Source organism: Scardinius erythrophthalmus, assembly GCF_964197995.2.
Source record: "Scardinius erythrophthalmus genome assembly, chromosome: 25".
In the NCBI taxonomy this organism is placed as follows: Eukaryota; Metazoa; Chordata; class Actinopteri; order Cypriniformes; family Leuciscidae; genus Scardinius; species Scardinius erythrophthalmus.
The window spans coordinates 7,008,392-7,030,352 of record NC_138245.1 but is presented as its reverse complement, the minus strand read 5'-3'; the positions used below and the strand labels follow the sequence as shown (position 1 = coordinate 7,030,352).

The window sequence follows — 21,961 nt, the reverse complement described above, 5'->3', positions numbered from 1 at the left end:
TTACACAAGTGCTTCATTTTATTTATTAACTAGAGCAGCAAAACTAAGACATGAAGACAAAACATGGTAAATTACATGCAACAAGAGACATTTATAGTTATTTTTTTTTCTCTGCGTTGCAAAAACTCGTTTATACAGTAAAAACATCTTCAAAACTACAGGAAAAGGAACAAACGGAAAACACTTTTCCCGTTGATTTTAAAGATGCCACCAAATATCTGCCAACTCCCAAGTGATGGTAAATGTTTGTAAAAGGCGACATTTCAAAATACTGACAAATGAATAGTTGGGTGAGACGGCAAACTAAACAATAAGAGAAAATGTTGAATGGACTTAAATTAACACATGAGGGGAAAAGCCAACATGAGCAGAGGCCACCCAGTGAGTTGATCAGCCCCCTACACAAGCATAACCATCATCCCTTGCTCGGTCCAATTCATTGCACAGAATCCATTAAAACAAACCCTTAAAACCCCTTCTGTGTGGCCATGCATCACTGGGTGGTGCGTCTCCACTCATGTTGAGTCCATTGGTCATCTCAGTTTGGGTGTCTTGAGAGTGTCAGAGATCCCTTTCTTGGCGATAAGGAGTCTGGGTGTGTGTGTGTGTGTGTGTGTGTCTACACCAGCTGTACAGTGGCAGCCTGAAGGTAGCCCTGCAGGTACTGAAGAGCTTCTGCTGGCAGACTGGTGCTCAACATGGAGGGCACCTGTCACAAACAACATTCAGTTAGCAGGTATTCTGGGTAGGGGAGACAAGCATGCTCCTGCCATGTTCTGAAGTCATTTTACCAGTCTAAACCATCTTATGAGTGATACTCACCCTTCCAGGACAGGCAGTGGAGAGTTTGTGTAAAGACTGAGCTAGGAGGATTTTGGGATTGTTGACAGCATCTCCGATGGGGTCGTGTTCTTTCTTGCCAGCAAAAGCAAGCTGGGAGAAAGCGGTCTGGTATCCTGGAGTGTCCTCTATGTCTATGAAATGTTCATCATCTGGGATGCTGTCATCTTCTGGTAACTCGAACAGACCAATAAGAGCCTGCAGCAAAGGAGCCCTAAAGAACATAACCCAGGTTTGGGTCAATGGCAAATAAGTTTGTCCTCAGTAAAGAAATCTAGTTTTAAATACAAATGTCCTCAACACCATGTGTACGCTGGACGTGACAAAGCAACCATCGCTAATCTATCGGAGTACATCAGAAATAGAACGGGGCATCAGGTTACCGTCGGGGATCTGTAGTGTCGCGCCGCATGCAGTGTAGACAGTGTTAGCAAATGTTCTTAAAAATAACATTATCTGAATAATAAATAAAGTTACGAGAGTCTGCAAGGGTCCTTTTTTATGATAGTGTTTTTTCCTTCTGTTTGAATATGTAGAATTCAGAAACCCTTGTTATTAGCGCTAGCAGTGGCCATTAAGTGACCTGCAGCCAGCAACGTATTGCTCGCACTCATGCACACTTGTGGCGGGTATACACTGTGCGATTTCAGCAAGGTTACCAACTCTGCACGAATAAAGCACATGCGATATAAACAACATTTATGTGCTCACATTACGGTCCGATCGTCGAGCTGCGACTTGTCTGCTCACACAATCCATGTGAAATATGCGTGTATCCAGAGACATTGTCAAAAGCATCAGCTATCGGTATTAAGAGGATTTCTCATTTCCAATTTATGTATTAAATTATTAGGGTAAACCTATTAAATTGATATTACAATTCATTTGCCCTGCAATCATTTCATAGTGCATCACCGCTAATAAAAAATTTGACCGATTTGCTTACTCCTCATTGAAAATGATTTAAAAACAATTAGGTCGATTATTCAATGAATTATAGGCCTATAATTAAAATTATTAACAGTCTTAAATATGTCCGAACACTGCAATAATCAGTCAATGAAAATTAAGAGCAGCCTTATTTCAAAAACAACTTGGTAAACACAAAATAATTCTCATTTTCCCCCAATACTGTAGCCTAAATGGGCCACAAGAGAATTAAGAATCAATTAAGACAGAATTAAGAATGAATTAAAATCAATTCAATTAAAGGTGCATCACTACTGTTTTCATTTCTCAACAAATTTCTCATTGCTTTTAAAAAAATTTAAATAAAAGAAATCTTTTAAATCCTAAAATGTTGCTGGTGCTCTTGACTTATAGAAGGTGAGCGCACCAGTGCTACCAAGTAAAAAAAAAAAAACGTTTATTTCGAGCTCTGACATCATATATTCATCATTTTATGCTGGCACACAAGCCTGAGTTATGTCTTACCAGAGTTTGGTGTACTCAGTGTCCATCATAGCAGGACACTCAGTGAGGATCTTCGTGATGCCCACAGCACAGATCTTCTTCTCCACCGGCCCTGAGACCTTCTGCACCTCAGGAATCACAATCTTCTCCACAACCATGCCAAACATCCTGAGGAGATGGAAAAATAGAAAGGCTCAGCAAAAAAAATAAAATAAAAGTTAAACACACAAAGGCCCTTTTTTTAAAGATATTTGGTTGGGAAAATATCAGTAATAAAAGCACACAACAAAATAGTTCCACAATATCTGCACTGCAAAATTACAACTAAACGAATTTACAATAACAAAGCAACTTACTTTGGCTGGATGCTATCAAATATCTCCTGCAATGCAATGGCACCATATTTCACAGAATAAAGGTTGATAAAGACGAGGAAACCTGTGAAGAGGAAAAGAGTGATGGTTCAGTATAGTGATTTGTAGTGTTGTAGTGTAGTAAACTATGATCAGAAATGACCGAAATCACTCACTCTTAACAAATTTTGTTGTTTTGGAGCTCTGGAGCCTCTGAAAGAGCAGAATAAAGATCTGTTTCCTGTACTGGGTGATGGAATCTCTGCATACAAACAAAACAAAAATAAATAAATAGAGCACAGAAACATGTCAAGGTTTTTTATTCATGTGTCCTCATAATGCATCGCTTACGGAGGCATGTGCTCCACTATACTGTTGAGCAGATAGAAGCCTTGATGGTCATTAGCCTTGGATGCGATGAGTTTCTGGAACACTCCAAGAAGACCAGGCTGGAGGGGTAAAGTTATTTTAATGAGAGGGTATTCAAGTGAGGTAAACTGCATTATGGGTATTAGTCAAGCAAAAACACTCACAATCTTGTCAGCGGCTGTGCTGGCGATGGTGGCGGCTCCTTTCTCCAGGTAGGCCTGCAGCAGCCGGACGAGTGGAGGGATGTTTCCGGTGCGTTCCCACAGGATGGGCTGCAGGAGGTGAGGAAACAGAGCCATGTAGGAGGAGGGAATGGAGTTGGAGTGGATCTCTAGCAACAGAGACATCACCTGGAAGACGTACGGCACAAACTCTGCAGGACCAGGGGACACAAGAGGGAGGGCTCATAAACACATGGCTTCAGGACTATGTCCTCAAACTATACATTCATCATCAAGAGGTTAAGTGCAGGAAACACATTATATAGATCACTGCTCTTACTAGGGATGTTCATTTTGTTTGTTTTCCCCCCCAACCGACAAACCAAATCTTTTAAAGACATTTTAAGACCAAAAAGATTGAAATTTAAGACCTACATAACCTGCATAACAAAAAACAATTTTTTTTTAAAGAATTTTGAAAAAAATAATGCTTTTTCAATTACTGAATTCATTGAAATAAAAATAATTTAATTTACAGACAAAGCAATCACATTAGTAACCTTCCACACCCAACAACATGCCAAATGCCCAAAACCTTAGGCCTAAAATGAAAATATATCCTAATAGAGATTGAACAGGCTCAGAGATTATTTTAGAAAATTGTAGTTTGCATATTATACTATAAAACACATAATTGTAGCTGATTTTAGTTGATCATAACTAGAGATGAAATGGCATGAACATTTATTTTCACGATTATTATGAAATCAATTTACAGAGTTTGTCGAAACCCCGCAAATAACAAATAAAATTATCAATATGCAAGTTGTTTACATAAACATCAAAATACTATTAAAAATGATGGCCAGATTTTAAAGGAGTGTCTTGCAACATGTTATCTACTAATATGTACAAGTTCAAATAAAGTTTTTACAAAAATGGTTTTATAAAAAGATTAACCTCACATACTTCAGCCTTTAAATATTTTTTTATAAAAAGAATGAGTCAAAAAAGATTAATTACTGACACTTACAATACACATCCGCTTATCTAATATTATTAATAACAATAGGCTCTATGCACGATCGCTTCCGCGTTTTGTCTCAGCCCGCCCAGTTACATCCGGTCATTCCGGTGCTGCGTCAGAAGCCGTTTTTGCATTAGGTGGAGATAATGGCAAATTACACTCTCTGTTTACAAGAACTTCCAGCGGTTAACGTGAATGATGTAAACAATATTGTGAGGCAGTTAACTGTCACAAATATGAGTAAGAAAGAGAAGTTCTTTAAATTAAAAATTTCGAGCTACATCGACAACTTTGAGGGTGAGTATTCTCTCATATCACGCGAAATCCGACTAGCGAATCAGTTTCTAAAATCGTTGTCTCCGTTTCTGAGAAAATGAATTTTATTAAAGTGAATTGTCCTATAGAATGCGCTATGCGGAAGTAAAGACGCCGGCTGAGATCCTACCGGAAATATGTCAGCAGCGTTCGTGCATAGAGCCTATTGGTCTGATTTTCCTGTGGCGTCTGTCGTTGCTAAGCAACCATACACCGCACTCTCCACAGCAACAAGGAAGATGTTTTCCATCTGGCTGCGGGTGGAAAAAAATTGCGCGTTGCTTCAATAGCGCTTGCCGTGTGCCCACATTTTAATAAACTTGAGCACGCAAAAAGACGCGGTATGTGAACTGCCTGTTGGCGAGCGACCTCATATCAAGCCACGGGCTACTGGTAGCACGCGAGCGAGCTCCGCTTTGTAGGCTAACTTGTGTTGTGTTGAAGGCATCACGTGTTCACAGTACTGTGCACTGTGACCCGGGGCTGCGTTGCATTCTCAATTATTGGTTACTACGTTATTTAATCAAAATAATCGCGGTTGACAAATGAAACTTTTGAGGAAAAATACAATACGGAGAAATTACATACAGCACAAGTTTTAAGACCCAAACATCAAAATTCAAGACTTTTTAAAGTCTTTCTAAGGTATTATTTCCAAATTAATAAATTCAATGCTTTTAAGGCTTTTTAAGACCCTGCGGGAACCCTGTAAAAACAAGTTCACAGAAAGGAAACCAAGGCGGCAGAAAGTCACCACACAATTGTGTGAAAACAGGTTTAAAGGGTCATGAAACCCTAAACCAATTTTTCTGAGATTTTAACAGAGGTAGGTGTGTTGAACACCATAGAAGACAATGTTATAATCTGTAAAATTTAATAATAGGATATAAATGGTTAAATTTGAGTTTGCATCGGCTATTTTCGTCTTCCGGGTTTGAAATCTTCATCGAGTCCACGTCACAGGATGTGACGTTTTTCTGTACGGATCGTCCGGTGATGACTCATCGTTCTCTCATAATTATTAATGAGGCTGAGCCTTCATATCCAATGAGAAGACACTTCACTGAATTAATCATGATACCACGTGGATCTTTCCAAAGACAGACATGTCAAACTGTGATATCGCGTAGTAGATGAGAGAGGCAATGATGGGACGCGCGTTTGTTTTCATGGTGTAAAAGTTCCAGTGCATCTTTCCCCGCGATGCTGCCAGGGCTGGACTCTGACTGCGGGCGGTTGGTTGGCCATAAACCACGGACACATCTAAACTATGTGTGTGTAGCAACCATTCAACTGGAGAATGGTGGACTTCAGCCTTGTACACCAATGCAGGTTTCGTCTTGCTAGTGATGCGGTCCCGAGGACTTTTCTATCGCTTCAGAGGTGTGTGTGTGTGTGTGTGTGTTTGTGTCTAAATGTAACCCTGACCGTTTTTACTTGCCTTTTGTTAAATAATCACTCGTTATTAAAATGTAGATATTTCGAAAATACATCAACGCATGCTTAGTTTGTGCAAATTTATGTCACATTCATTGTCCATCTTTAGTGGGTTTAGGGGGCGCGTAGTCTAGGCTATTTACGGAACGTTTTTTTTTTTTTTTAAGCGGAAAATTTATTATTTTCAAATATATGCATTTATAGTGTTAGTGTATATAAACAAATATATATTTTATAATGGCCGATATGCATGTACATGTATATGTTTTAAATAGAATGATTACTGTAGTAGGCTAATATGTGTAGCAGGGCATTCAGTTACTTTTTAAGGACAAAAATAAGGTGTCAGTGTATTTCATTAGACTTTAACTTTGCCAGCTATAAAAAATCTAGCATTTCCTCTCGTTTACCACTGACAGTGACGGTCGATATGCATTGGCCACTGGCTTTGACCACACCAACTCCCCCTCCCTTCTTCTCACAGCCACCACGCCCATTTAAGTTGCATTTTTCAAAAAGATTATGAGCTAGACTTGAGCTGAAAGAGGGGGGTTTCATGACCCTTTAAGAGTTTAACAACTTTATAATAGTGTAACGCACCCTGTACATCATTCTGGAGGATCTCGGTAAACACCGGAAACAGGGCCTCCTCAAAGCTGCTCACGGTGTCTGGATTTGCCTTGCAGGTGACCCTGATGGACAGGCACAGTGACTCAAACAGGTAATGGTTGAAATGTGGCTTACTGGGATTCTGTAGAGAGAAAAAATAATAAAAGAGTCATCTTTCAACATGGTGCCCAAAAATCCAAAAATCATTTAATGTTGTGGCTGTTTAAAATGGAGAGGGAAAAAAAAAAAAGTACATATATATAAAATATATATATTGCTTAATACATAAAGCAGTTTATTTAAATGATTAAATTAAGTCTTAAATTTGGCAAATGAGCTCACTATATTACACATTTTATTTAGTGAGTGGCTATTCTCTAATAATTTACATGCTTCATAAATACTACAAGTAAAATAGTATGCTGAAAAGTATGGTAGTGTGCCATGCTGAACACACCCTGTGTATGAAACATTCGCATGGAGGTGTTCCGCCCTGCCTTTAGGATCAAGTCCGGCTTGGGAAAAGTCCCCTTTAATGGACGGATATTTCTGTGTGTCTTGCCAGTGAATCCAATGCCATGGATTGAGACAAGGACCACATTGACTAGACACAAACCTGAATTAAAGCCCCCTTTTGTGGACAGCAGATTTATTGACTGGCTTACCTTGCTGACAAGGAGGAGCTTGTGGGTGAGCTGGCCAATGAGAGTGGGGATGTAGGGCACAATGGCATCCTGCAAGAGGGAGAAACTCCTCATGATGGCTGGAGAGATGGCAAACAGAAAAGGTCAAGGAGTAAATAGGAGAATATTAAAGTAAACAAACTAAAGTTGACAAATATGGTCTGAGAAAATTAAACAGCCAATTACCTTTCATGATGTACTCGTTCTCAGATGAGCCAGGGATTGCTAAAGCTTTGAACAGATGATTGAGTAACTGCTCTGTGAACGGTGCCATTTCAGTAGGTGTGATGCTGAAAAACAGGATTAGTTTAGAACAAAAAACAATGACACAAAATTCAGAGCATGACCACTCTTCTCATGTAGTGTATAAACTCACAGGGTGGAGTTGTTGGCTCCTCTCATGGTGAAGAGTCTCTCGAGTGCATGCGCAGCATAGGTGTGCTGAACGATGCTTTCTGCCTGCAGGTGGGACACCAGGAGAGGAACCGCCTCCAACAGCTGCTCTTTAGGGAGCTGGAGGACAGACAGAAGACACGCCATCACACAACGAAGGACACTTGTGTAACGGAAAGCACACAATGTAATGGAAAAGAAAGTGCTTACCTGACTTCTGAAGGTCATAACATACTTGATGGCATCTGCTTTCAAAACTGGGAACTCGTTCACTGAGGGGATGAAGAAGAAAACAACTCATTCGAAGCAATACCATCCCACAGCAGTTCCAGTATATATACAGTATATGAAACAAGTAATTTGTCTGAAAAGTTAAATGAGACGTCAATTACCGTTGGGAGACTTCAGGTCTACTAGAATGTGGTTGACAAAGAATTCAGACAGGTTCACCAACTCATTGGCTTGTGTTATTCCATGCTGTAAAACAGAAGTGAAAGTTTGTAAGACTGTACCTCAGACAAAAAGAAATCAATGCAAAATATTCTTGAAACTGGCTCCAAAAATCTGACTGCCAAGCAAATAGAATTTTTACAGCTTGTTTTCTAAAAAGTCATATTAAGGTGCGAGACAACACGTGTAAGCCTCTTGATTCCCCTGATTCATTACCGATGACAAGTGATCAACAGATAAATCACCATGGTCGATATATCAGTTGATATTTGCCAACTTTTAATTATCAGCATTGACAGACAAACTTTTCTGTGTGGCCTATAACTGTCAATAGAGCTGCACAATTCCAGATAAATTGAGAATCAAAAAAAAAAAGTGAGACCAGTATTTGTGACAAATTGTGAGCACTGTGAAAGTTGTACTTATAAAATATGCTAAACTACAATTTGCATCAAGTAAGCCATCAGCAAAACAATGAAGCTGCTGTGAACACCTGCAACACTGGAGGGGAAATTAAGAGTAATTATTTAATCCAAGTAAAACCTATATCGGTTCCCAATATTTTAGCATTTTCTTATTATCGGGTATCGTTTTTTAAGATCAGATTCACAGATAAATGGAATTGCACGCAAGACCGCCTTTAAAGGACTGCATGCCTGAGGGGCGATGATTCAACAATGGTGTTCAAAGGTAAAATAATTTGCATCCCTTAATTAATCAACTTTATTTAACATAACAGCCGTTAATGCACAAATGAGATGTTACATACATGCTTATGTAGTTTAAACTTGCCACTAGAGCCCGACCGATATATCGGCAGGCCGATATTATCGGCCGATATTAGGCATTTTCAAAACTATCGGTATCGGCATTTATAACGGCCGATAAATGAATATTTCAAAAATAAAATAAAAACGGACGAAACACCCTTCAACCATGTTATGAGTGTTGGCGTTGTATAGTTCGTCCACCAGAGGGCACTCTACACCGTCCCTGTTGGCAACACTCGTGTATAACGCGCCACACATTCTGCAACCTGCTGATCCAGCCCGAGTTGGGCAGAGAGAACCGCGAGTGAGATCAGCGGTGAAGTGTGTTCATGGTGAGTTGGTCACGACTCACGAGACATACATTGCTTGAATAACAATTAAAAGAACATCCCTATCAGTTCTCTTAACTCAAATAAGGATAACAAAATTCGTGACTCATGTCCAGTTTTGCTGCGGTTAAATAAGCCGAGAGTGAAGCGGAACAATGCGACGTAGGCTATATTCACATAAAATGTTAACACTGCAGTTCACAAAAGTTCATAATGTGCATGTGCTTTAATGCTTTGTCGGTTAAATATTTAATTTTAAATGCTGATGCGCTGTTCTAACGTGTGCGTTTCTCAGCGCGTACATGTGAAGCTCACATGCACTAAAAGCCTTTCTACCAGCGCCTGGATACTGGACTAAGTTATCTTTCGAGTATTATTGTGCTAATACTGTTAAATACACACAAGACTTACATAAACAAAGTCGGTTGTCTAAAGTAAAGGCAAAAATTGAGAGAAAATCTGCTTGTCAAATGCGTGTACATTAGACGTGTCGTGCTCAGCTCTTAAAGAGACAGTAGCAATTGTAAACACATTGCCGCTTGTCCTTAAAGGGATAGTTCACCCAATAATAAAAATGATCTCATTATTTACAGGCACTCTAATGTTGTTCCAACTGTATTAATTTCCTTCTAATATTTTTCTAATATTAATAGTTTGAAGAATGTGGGTAACCAAACAGTAGCTGGTCCCCATTGACTTCCAAAGGAAAAAAAATATACTATGGAAGTCACTGGGGTACATCAACTGTTTGGTTACACACATTCATCCAAATAACTTATTTTCAACAGAAGAAAAAAACAACTTGAGAGAGTAAATTATGACAATTTGAATTTGTTGTCAATTTGAATGTGAAATTGTTGTTTTTGTTCAAAGGACTAAACGTTTAGTCTTAAAAAAAATCTTAAGTTTGTATTTTTATACATTTTATTTATCAGAACTTTAATATATTTTGATGTTCCTCTGTTCTGTTGTGACAATAAAAGAAACAAGTTTCTTTTTAAAATGCATTATCATATTATTTTAGTTAAAACTCATAAATAACTACAAATAACTAATGTTAGGGAAATTTGTCAATGTTTTGTTGCGCGTTTCTGAAAAAAATAAAAAATAAATTTAAAACGAACAAATATTTGTACCGGTATCGGCCTTCAAAATCCTTTATCGGTCGGGCAAAGAGTATAGAAGTAACAAGAGGCGAAACTCCGTTGCAGTTTTGACAACAGCCACTAGGTGGCGCTTCGTAGCGCGGCCGCCATTTTGGACTGAACCAACGGCTTTTCCGTTAGCACAACTACTGTACTTCATTAACATTATGTCTGGAAATAATTGGAAACAAAGAAAAAAAAAAAAACAGTGTTCTGCCATCAACTGCAACAACTACCAGTGTACAACCAATCAACTAGCATTTCATAGATTCCCCAAAGATCCAGAGAGGTAAAGTAAAAGGTTTTATTAACTTTAAAGTGAGCTAACGTAAACGATAACAGGTGCTGTAACGTTAATGTAAGCTATCCCATAACCGCAGTAACAGTTTGCTAATGTTATGTATTTGGTCGAAATTGTCAAGACTCGAAATGGGCTTTTTAAATCGCATAACTTACTTTCAGCGATATATGAACACCTAACCTGGCAAATGACCGCTTTATTAATTCATTGTTATCACTAAATTAACCCTTTAACTGTCACCTTTTTTTCGCATAAACATGAAAATCACTATCCAAACTTAAATGGTTGTAACGTTAATTCAAGAATGCTTTGGAATTTAGACCTATGGTTGGTCTTGTTTTAATTTGTCAGATTATTGTTGAAGTGAAATAAATTATGAAAGTGAAACAGAAAAAAGTTATATAAGTTGGAGTTTATTAAAATGTACAAATTTAAAAATATTATTATTTATATTTTATATAAAATATATATATTACAAAATATATTTTACTTTAGAACTGCAAGAAAATGAAAGCAAAAAATCTGAACAAGTTGTGTTCCATATTTTAGGTTGATATGTTGATATCTCTCGCTACCTCACCCTTTCTGCCGTGTGCTCTAACGTTACACGGTTTGGAGCTGCGCGCTCTTGCTCGCTCGCTCTAGATTCCGGGTGATTTTAGCTAATTTGCGGGCATCAGGGAGCCGCTATCAATATGCGAGAGACTCCCGGATCTTCCGGGAGACATGGGATGTCTGCTCTAGAGATATTAAAAACTAGAAACTACTTTTTAGTTCATTTAACCGCTTTTGAATTTGAACCGGTATCGTTCAATCCTATGGCAGCTGTGTTGCGTTCAGTCCAAGATGGCGGAGCTGCAGCTCTGCGCATGGGGGAGTTTGTTGCAATGGAACGTTCTATTGAGTTTCGCCTCTTGTTACTTCTATACTCTTTGGGTCGGGCTCTAGTAGCCATCAAAAGTTTGTACACACCAATTGTAAAGTGTGTCCAAACTTACTGTACTATAATACACATAAATAATATTGCTACTGTATTATAATATACACATAAATAATATCGGCCGATATATCGGTATCTGGCTTTTTTTTATCGGTATCGGCGCCCAAAAATCCATATCGGTCGGGCTCTACTTGCCACTAAAAAATAGAGATGAACTCAAGGAGTCACATAATCCGTCAAGTCATGTCCCAATAAAGACGAAACTTTACATGAATTAAATGAGTGCATGTTGGAAATAAAAGCGCTAAATTTAATTCTCTCTCTGTTGTCTGTTCATCATTAGTCTCGTGAAGTCTCGTTCACTCACTGGGTTGATGCTCAGATGCTCCAGCAGCGCCACCAAATGCAACTTTTAACATGATCCACTCATTTAAAACTCATTTACAAACTTAAATTATATTAAAGTCTATTATATAAAATCTATTTAGCTAATAAACATCAAAATAATTACCGTAATTTCCGGACTATTGAGCGCACCTGAATATAAGCCGCACCCACTGAATTTTAAAAAAAATATTATTTTGAACATAAATAAGCCGCACATGTCTATAAGCCGCAGGTGCCTGTCGGTACATTGAAACAAATGAACTTTACACAGGCTTTAACGAAACGTGGCTTGTAACGAACATAAATAGGCTTTAACGAAACACAGCTTGTAACAAAAATAAATAGGCTTTAATGAAACATGGCTTGTAACGAAAATAAATAGGCTTTAGCGTAATACAGTTTGTAACAAAAATAAATAGGCTTTAACGAAACACGGCTTGTAATGAAAATAAATAGGCTTTAACGAAAATTTAACGAAATAGCTTGTAACAAAAATAAATAGGCTTTAATGAAACACGGCTTGTAACGAAAATAAATAGGCTTTAACGAAAATTTTACGAAATATGGCTTAACGAAAATAAATAGGCTTTAACGAAACACGGCTAAACAAAAAATAAAGAATTGGCGGTAAACAGTGGCCTACCAAGAAAGTCATTGGTCACTATCTTCCTCCTCCTGTGCACTGAAACCACTGAAGTCTTCTCCTTCGGTGTCGGAGTTGAATAGCCTCAAAACTGCTTCATCCGATATTGGATCATTGTCGCTCTCGTCACTTTCATCCAGAGGCAAATTCCCCGCTGAGCTCATGCTACCCTCTTCAACATGCAGCAGTCCAGCCTTTCGAAACCCGTTGATGATTGTGGATTTTTTGACAATGCTCCACGCTGTCAGGACCCACTGGCAGACTTGACCATAAGTTGCTCTTCGCATGCTGCCCGTTTTAGTGAAGGATTTCTCCCCACTTGTCATCCAAGCCTCCCACTGAACACGGAGCGCCACCTTAAATGCACGATTTACACTGATGTCGAGTGGCTGCAAATACTTTGTCGTGCCCCCAGGAATCACAGCTGGAATTGAGTTTGTCCTCTTGATGGCTTCTTTCACCGAATCTGTTATGTGGGCCCTCATGCTGTCCAAAACGAGCAATGCCTTGTTCCTGTGAAAGAATCCTCCCGGTCGCTTGCCGTAACACTCCGTATGCCATTCATGCATTAGGCTTTCCGTCATCCATCCTTTCTTGTTGACTTTCACAACAATTCCTCTCGGGAATTTTTCTTTTGGCATCGTTGTGCGTTTAAAAATCACCATAGGTGGAAGCTTTTCTCCCGATGCTGTGCAGCTCAGAACACAGGTGAAGTGAGTTTTTTCATGCCCAGTTGTTTTCAGCGTGACGGATGATTCGCCTTTCCTGTTGACAGTCCGAGTGAGAGGCAGGTCAAATGTCAGAGGAACCTCATCCATATTTATGATGTCGTGCGGGCCAATGGAATGCTCCGCTATCTTGGCATCAGTGAATTTGTGGAAGTTTGAAACTTTTTCCTCATAGTCGGGAGGGAGCTGCTGACACAGACTCGTCCGTACCCTGATGGACAGGCCTTTACGTCTCATAAATCTGAGACACCACGATGGTCCACCTCTAAAATCCTCAAACTTCATTGCGGTGGCGATTGTTTTGGCTTTCAGTCGGATCTGCACAGTTGAAACACCTCGGCCGTCTGCTCTCTGTGTGTTGACCCAGTCTTCGAGCTCATTTTCTAGTTCGGGCCATCTGCTTTTCTTCCCTCTGAAAGCTTTAGTTGTCTTTTTGCACTGAGTCAATTCCTCACGCTGCTGTTTCCAACGTCTTATCATCGACTCATTAAGACCAAGCTCCCGTGCAGCAGCTCTATTTCCTTTTCCAACAGCCAGATCAATCGCCTTCAACTTGAAAGCTGCATCATATGCATTTCTTCGTGTCTTTGCCATGATGAGGGTGACAAAATGACTACCGTAATCAGAATGATGGGAAGTTTGAGCGCGCTCGATTTAATCTAAACAGTAAACAAAAAAGTTGTTTAACCCGTTCAGCAATTTCATTGGTCTAATGAAAGCTTCATGCCGCCAAAAAACTGAGCACGTCACAGAATGTGTTTTTTTTTTTTTTACTCAGTTTTTGCTGCATGAAGCTTGTGAAAGGGGGAAAAATCCATAAATTAGCCGCGTCGTTGTTTAAGCCGCGAGGTTCAAAGCGTGGGAAAAAAGTTGCGGCTTATAGTCCGGAAATTACGGTACAGCTCGGTGGAAATGAATTATTATCTCCGCGAGAGACGTTCTGTGTAAAATCTAGACCGACAAAAACATTAATAATTCTGATAACATGCCAGATGAGATGGACTCCGTAAATGTGATGATGTATTCGCTGTTTTGTTTATTTTTTCTGACAATGTTGTCTGCGTATTCCAGCATGTTCCATTCTCAAACAACACAAACCTTTTAAAATTGTAGTTTAAAACGAATGCTTATATTTATGGGGAGTTTATAGTCATTTATGATCTCCATTTGAAAACATAAGACTGTGAATATATTTTGCATGTTGTTAATATGCTGTTGTTGTAAATAGAAAGATGCAACACCACTAATGTTTTTTTTTGTATTCAGACATTTTGTTTTACGCTTTCTTTAATTTGTTAGAATTATTTTATATGCTATATTCATAACCTGTTTGTTTACCTAATCAAAGATTTTATAAAAAAAAGACAATTTAGTTACAGTGCAGTATATATATAGTTTTATTTATTTTTTGCACTCTTTCAGACGGTTTATTGTTGAGGTGTGTTTTGTTTTGCATGTAAGGATGGAGTGAAATTTAAAAAGTGTTAAACAGTCTGTTCAGTTCAGTGCTGTTGTCAAAAACAGAAATAAAACAAATATCGGTTCTATACATCGGTTATCAGGCACATAAACATGCAAATAATTGGTAATAAAAAAATAATAATAAAAAAAAGAAAATCGGTCGATCCCTCGCTAAAACAACTTGATCAAAAGACCATCTATAGCATCTCACCTTCTGTGTCTGAGCTTTGGAGGCCAGAGATGTCACCAGGTAGATAGCGGCATCTTTGTGCTTCCAGTTCACACCGGGGTTCTTGGCATACTCTGCCAGCATGGAGCTCACATAGCCAGAGAAGATGCCTGTCACCGGGCCCTCAAAAAATTTACAGAGGCCTCGCACCAAATCACAGGCTGCTCTACGCCTTGTGTCGATGTCTGAGGACAGAAGGCATCATTTACTACACACATCAGGAAAGCCAAGTGCCTGAACAATATAGTGTAGCATCAACACACCTGAGCCTTCAAGGTCTCTGATGATGTACTCCTCTGAGTTATCTTCAAATGCCTCTTCATCTGCACCTATTCACATACAAATATCAATTTACACATGTAAAAATCCTTCTGAATTACTTGTACATCTCATTAGCTGGCTTCTTTGTTAACTACTGACATAATAAATTGACATACTTCTGAACTCCATGTTGGGAACGATGACTTTCTCACAGATACTGGTGAGAACATTCTGATCTTCAAAGAGATGTTTATAGTGCGGCCGCTCACACACTGATGCCAAAAACTGGATAGCATTGCTCACAAGCTACAACACACACAATATTATTAGGCACTATTAAGAGAAAACTAACAGCACTATGAACCCTAAAAAGAATCTAGTGGCAGACATTATTTGAAAGTCTTGAAACTTTAAATACAATCCACTTACCAAGTCATATTTGACCTCCTGACCTGTTGTGACCAGCAGGTTCCAGATAGCGGTGACGAAGCGGGGCAAGTAGGGCTGGAACTCTTCGTCGTATTTTTGAGCGTAAAGTGCAGCGTTATCGCAGATTTGAGATTTCAACAACTCCAACAGACCAGCCTCCTCCTCATCCTACAGCAAAAGTTACATTTTATTTTCTTAATTTTGCTTATTTTGAAATCTGATTTATGAGCACTCCTCAGCAACTGTTGTCATATTTTAACATGAACACAAACTCACATCTGTTTGCAACAACTTGTTATCCAAGGTCAATAAGTTATGAAAATTTGTCATCCAAGTCTCCATGTTATCCTCGAAGAACTCTGGGAGATCCTAAAAAAAAGAAAAAGAAAAAAAAGAAAAAGAGATGTTACTTGCAAAAACAGACAAAGAATATCTAAAGTGAAAAAGGTGTCATGAGAGGAATGAGTGCAGACTTACTTGGAAGTTAAGGCTGTAGAAAAGTTTTGAAATAAGTGTTAGAGAAGAGAAGAGCACTTTCAGGGCGTTGATATCTGTTGCATGAGTTTGACACAAATCAATTGTAGCCTAAGAAAAAAACAAATGACATTTGAATTTCCATATCACACATGTTGCAACGATTATAGCATATGTAGAAATTAGTAATCACAAGATTAAGACAGCTCATTGACTTCACCTTGAAAAGTTCAGTGAGAGGCTGTGCAAAAGTGTCCAGTACTAGCTTGATCTCGGACCACAGCTCATTGGACTTAAACTCATGGCGGTATCTGTAGGACAACAAGAGATAATGCACAAAATTTTGGATTCAACAAACAACAGTCAAGTCTAAAAAGGTTAAAAAAACATACATAATTCACAGAAAATGAAAACACCACATTAGGTAAAAGGACTACAACGTTGCATTCATCTTATTCCTATGCCTCTCAAATACCTTTTAAAAAGGGAATGCGCCGTGCGAAGAATTCCGTTGATGATGTGGAAGTCTCCGCTCTGAAAACGGTTCACCATCTCAGTCAAGAGATCCGGCCATTTCTGAGGAAAGTCCTCTCGCCCGATGATGCTGATCGCATCACTCAGCTGCAGAAGGAAAAACAAGTCATATCTACTGCTTCTTGCTACATGTCCATTTACATCAGCAGATCAGCAGTGTTTCCCAACCCAGTTCCTAGAGGCAGTGGTGCTCAAAACTTTTGACTCCCGCGGTCCACGACAATTAGGGCTAGGCTTTACATTGAATATTAATGATATTAGGGGTGGGCGATATTGCAAAATGATCATATGATATCACAGTCACTTGAAATCCAACATGAAAAATAATCGTTGTAAAATCGTGATTTCTGAAAAAAATCGTGATATGATATTTTTGCCATATCGCCCACCCCTAATCTAATGTTATGAGGTTAAAGGCACACTATGTAACTACATTTGTTCAAAATGTATAGAATGAGCGAGTCCCTCATGAATCCATGTCCCAAAGCTTGTTTTTGTCTTATCATAAATCACTACAGTACGCCTATAAGAGTTTATATTGTCATTTATTGTTTATATGTCATTATGAACTAACCCTCCTCATGTCGTTTCAAACCTATGAGATTTTGTTCAACTTTCAAGCAAAAATTAAGATATTTTTATGAAATCTGAGAGATTTCTGTCCCTCCATTCAGTCATTTCTATAAAACTTAAAAGATCCAGAAAAATGCCATAGACATCGTAAAAATAATCAATCGATTGCGGCCTAATCCAAATCTTCTGAAGAGACATGATAGCTTTATATGATGAACAGATTTACAACTACGTGCATACTGTAGTAAACACGGACGTTCAAATGCATGCATGACGCACAAAAACAACATGAGAGTGAGTAAACGCATAATTAGATTTTTTGAATGAACAAACCATTTCGTTTGGGAATAGTCATTTTGACATGCTTTCTTGCGATTAGAACTGTGATTGACTGCATTGATCATCTGAAGAGCATACGCGCTGCCAGAACGGCAGTCCTCAAAGTTTCAGTAGTATGATTATTCAAAGCGTTTTAGATGGTTTATTCTTATATGTACAGTGCATTAAGGCGGGACATAGAGAACACAAGAGTCTCTACATGGGCGGCTCGTCTGTGTAAGAGACAAGCCGCCTCTTATCTTTTTGGTTATACATTACACTTGTCTGTGTAAGATAACACCAACAAAAAATATTTTAAATTATTCAAATATTTTAATAATAAAAAAAAACCTCTTTACTTTGTCTTAAAATATTGCGATCGATTTGTATCGAATTGTGATGAGTGTATTGTTACACCCCTAATGTACAGTGGAGAAAATTGCGAAAGTCCCCCTGTAGTAAATAATAATAGTACCCCTTAAAACTCATCTTTGATCACCAAAATGAAATATTTAAACGCTTTTTTCACAGTGAAATTTTTTCATTCATGTTTTAAAATAGCTTGAATGTAACTCTACACCCTTGCTTCATTTAGTATACGCGGATCCATGATTATGCAAATGAGCCCTGCCTCCACTGAATCACACCAGCTCAGAATAGCTGGTCCACTTGGTCAACTTTACTGTCGTAAACGCTGCATGATGGCAAGTGGAAATACTGAGTTAATTAAGCCATATATTTGAACCAGAAACTTTTTTTTTTTTACCTTAGTTAATAGGTTTTCCATTTTTATTGTTCTTCTCTTTGCTTTTCTGTTTTATGTGTTTTCTATCTTATTGTTTGTTTCCTTGGCTTTCGTAAAGCACTTTGGTCAACACCAGTTGTTTTTAAATGTGCTATACAAATAAAATTGTATTGTATTGAACCAGAAACTGATTCAGAATGCGTTTTATGCATCACTCTCTACAACGTCAGATACATAACGGTAATTAATATGATTAGCCTTTTGCTTGACTATGTTATTAAATGGCTAATAATATGTTGCTTATGTTACACAAACCATGTTCCCGTTCGCCATCTCAGAGTAAGACAGCTGCTTTCTAAAAATCAGTGTGATTTTTACACAGAATGTGTTGTAGAAAGGCCAGTCTAATCTTCCGCTATGGCTCTTTGCATTTAGTCGTGCACTTGGTGGCTTTTTTTACGCAGTGTCTAAAATTTACTAATGATCTCAAAGTCATAACCTTGAGAACCCCTTGACGTTTGCCCTGGTCCCCTGGTTGAGAACCACTGCTCTAGAGACTACAACAATATGGTTTATTAAAAACCCAGTAATGTGGATTTTACAGCCAGTGCTGCAGACTTATTCTAGATAACAGAAGAATAACTGCAGAAGTATGTAGGTAAAGCAATACTCGTAGGTTATCTGAAATGGGTACCTGTTTTTGAATTTGCTCTGGGCTGGTCAGCATCAAATTTACAATGTTGGCTTTGATAGCAGTCCGATCAGGATCAGAGATTTTGTTTGGTTCATCCTCAACCTGAAGAGAACATTCACACATCCACATTAAACATCCACCTATCATCACACATCAGACTGCTGCAGTAATATTTACCAGGATACTCACTATGCGCCAGTTCCTCTTGATGTAGTTCTTGAAGGTGACGGCCGAACACACACGGATGACATCTTCTTGGGACTTCTCTAGTACTGTGAGCAATAAAATGGGGTAGTTCTGGTTTCCCTCCACTGATTCAAGAAATTTCTCAGCTAAAGATGGTGAAGCCAACGAAAACAAACAAGAAAACATTATTAATTCCTTCACCTGGTAAACCACCTCTTCATCTACATGCATCACGAATCAGGGCTATGCTCGGGACAGCTGACAGAATAGTCACCGGCTGCGTCGTCACGAAAGCTTAGGCTATCATCTGCAAAACTGTGTCAAAATGGCATCCTGGCAAGTATTCATGTACACCCACAACTGTATGTATGCCAGGATTTTAGATCTGTGCATTAGGCCGTCAATCAGCTTTAATAAGGATCCATTTATATTATATACAGTGAAAACTATGCAGTGTTATTTTATATTTCATCATTTACTGTACCTGAACACTACACCTGAAGATCTACTTGAAAAACACTGTTTAATATATTTCTGTTCTATTGCTTCTAATTTGTTTCACTGACTGCTAACTTGTCTTTAGTCATGTTTGTACTTTATATTAGGCTAATATTAACCTATCTAGTATTGACCATGGACCAATAACTTTTTTGTGGCAGGGCAAGTAAAAAAACCTGATGCATTGACCCAGTAGAAAAAAATCCTAAGCGTTGAGCCCTGCAAACATACATGGTCAAATCCAAAGTAAATTCAATATAGATTTTTAAATATTCTGAAATGTGAATGTTACCTGGCCGTCTCACAGCTGGGTCAGGGCTTAGTGTTTTCTGCAGATACTCAGTCAGGGTTTGGAGATTTGCATCATTGAGCTCCATGATTGCTATAGAAACAAAAACACCATCGATGAAAACTGATGCAGTAAAGTTAGAGATCATCTTTAACAACTCACAATAAACCTTCCAAAAGTATAGAACATATTCAACCACAGCAAGGACTTTCCGTATAGGCTAGATGAATCTCCATAACACTTATTAAAACCATGTCATTCAGAGAACAGAACACTCTGCTGATGATGAAGTAAACGGATGTAGGTTAACGTTATTTGAACGCATCTGACAAATTAAAGACCTGCATTAAAAGTATATTTTGACGTAAGGCTTACTCTTTAATGTTTCTTTTGCATATCCCGTATCTTGATAGTGAAAACTGTTGATATTTATAATCTTGACAGATGGAAAGACACATCCATGGCCTGCTCTAACCGAAGCGCACTATCACGGCCTGACAGGTATCTCACTAGAATTTATGAATAAACACTAAATTATGTTCTGTGTGTGAACGACTGCTGGTTTATGGTGACCACTGTATCAGGTTGGATGTTTCTGAAACTAAGAGTTTAAAGACAGAAACTCGGGCCATGATTCACGTGCTAAAGCTGTTAGCATACTAAAATGCTAGTCATCCTAATAGTCAAAGTAAACAGCGTTTCAGCATTTTCTATTTAACATGCAGAACGCTGAAGAAACCGTTAAACGGGGTTCATTTAGTAAAAGAAAGGCGGAAAACTCAACCGTAAAGTAATCCGTGATGTGGTTAACGTTAGTTCACGAGCTAACGTTAACTCTCGAGCTCACTTCAACAGCGCGCGCTGCGTGCGTTTACATTCAAACAAGATAATTCAGTATCTCACTGTTTAATAACGCATAGAAGATGACTGAGAATGGATTGATTAATAATGAGAAGATATAAAGGCTCTTACCGTTAGCTGTAGGTTGCAGTGCTGTGCTAATCACCGGCGAGAAGTTTCAAACGTCTCACACAAGTGCGCGGTCACGACTCCGCGCATGCGCACTAATGAGACACATAAAGGAGCGCACGTGGGGGCGCATGTATGTATATCATGTACCGCCCCCTCGTGTATGTTGTGTGAATTTGATGCATAGATAGGAAAGGTTTGTACCAGCCCCATTTTAGAGATAAAAATAATATAAAATTATATTTTGATTGATTGATTGATTATGTTTAATTCATTCATGGATATTTTCCAACAAAACTTACTTCATCATCCTCGTATATATAATTTATAAAACCACGATGAAAAGGAGGCAGGGTGAAGAATATCTTATATTTCCTGCCCCCTCAAAAAAAAAAAAAAAAAAAAACCCTCAACATATCAAGTCCCCGCCAATGCATGACGATAACAAATGAAACAAACTAGAAACCAAAACATCAACCTGAAACAGATTACAAAGCAAAAGCAAACCATGATCACAACCATCATCATCATCATCATCATATTTAGCATAAAAAACAAGTCTATTTTAAAGCAGGTACGTAGTTAAGCATATTCCCCCCAGTTGTCGTAGACTGAGAGACTATACAGTAAACTTGTCTAAGGATTTGAGCAAAAATGTAGGCCTAGTCCAATTACACAAATGCTTCTTTTCTCTAGCATTTACTTTGTTGGTTGTTTAAATTATCCAGCTAAAAATAAAATTCATAAAATTTGTATATTTTTGTAAACTCTGTCCAAACGGCACCAGTTTAAGCCACAGCAGCAACAAAAATGTCATCATGATGGTATTTTTTTTTTAGCTGTTTTGGCTTAAACTGGTGCCATGGGTGTTTTCTTTTTGGCACCCACAGCCTACAAATGCAAATAGAATAGTCTTTATTGTGTGAATGTGATCATAATAGGATGCAAATTCAAAAGGTTAAAAAATGGATAGACTTTATACATGTGATAGCCTATGTATGTTGCTGT

The 21,961-nt window shown here is 38.4% G+C and overlaps 1 protein-coding gene across 1 annotated transcript; it reads right to left on the bottom strand.

Annotated features, from left to right (window-relative positions):
• cse1l (CSE1 chromosome segregation 1-like (yeast)) lies at positions 1–21,054 on the bottom strand. Its single transcript, XM_081357778.1, has 25 exons — positions 20,957–21,054; positions 19,988–20,077; positions 19,201–19,343; positions 19,012–19,113; positions 16,623–16,768; positions 16,368–16,458; positions 16,151–16,258; positions 15,950–16,042; positions 15,674–15,841; positions 15,421–15,550; positions 15,247–15,312; positions 14,966–15,168; positions 7,993–8,077; positions 7,811–7,872; positions 7,584–7,720; positions 7,394–7,497; positions 7,190–7,287; positions 6,516–6,666; positions 3,140–3,348; positions 2,958–3,055; positions 2,783–2,868; positions 2,610–2,691; positions 2,275–2,421; positions 823–1,054; positions 1–709 (listed from the first exon to the last, which is right to left on the bottom strand). The coding sequence occupies exons 2-25, from the start codon at positions 20,070–20,072 to the stop codon at positions 620–622; spliced, it is 2,916 nt and encodes a 971-aa protein (XP_081213904.1). The 5' UTR covers positions 20,073–20,077; positions 20,957–21,054; the 3' UTR covers positions 1–619.
• Between the last annotated feature and the right edge of the window lie 907 nt (positions 21,055–21,961).

Coding starts and splice junctions, on each gene's coding strand:
- cse1l (XM_081357778.1), bottom strand. CDS start 20,072: ATGGAGCTCAATGATGCAAATCTCCAAACCCTGACTGAGTATCTGCAG. Junction 15,551..15,673: donor AGGAGGTCAAATATGACTTG/GTAAGTGGATTG, acceptor TGTGTGTTGTAG/CTTGTGAGCAATGCTATCCA. Junction 3,056..3,139: donor GCACAGCCGCTGACAAGATT/GTGAGTGTTTTT, acceptor TTACCCCTCCAG/CCTGGTCTTCTTGGAGTGTT.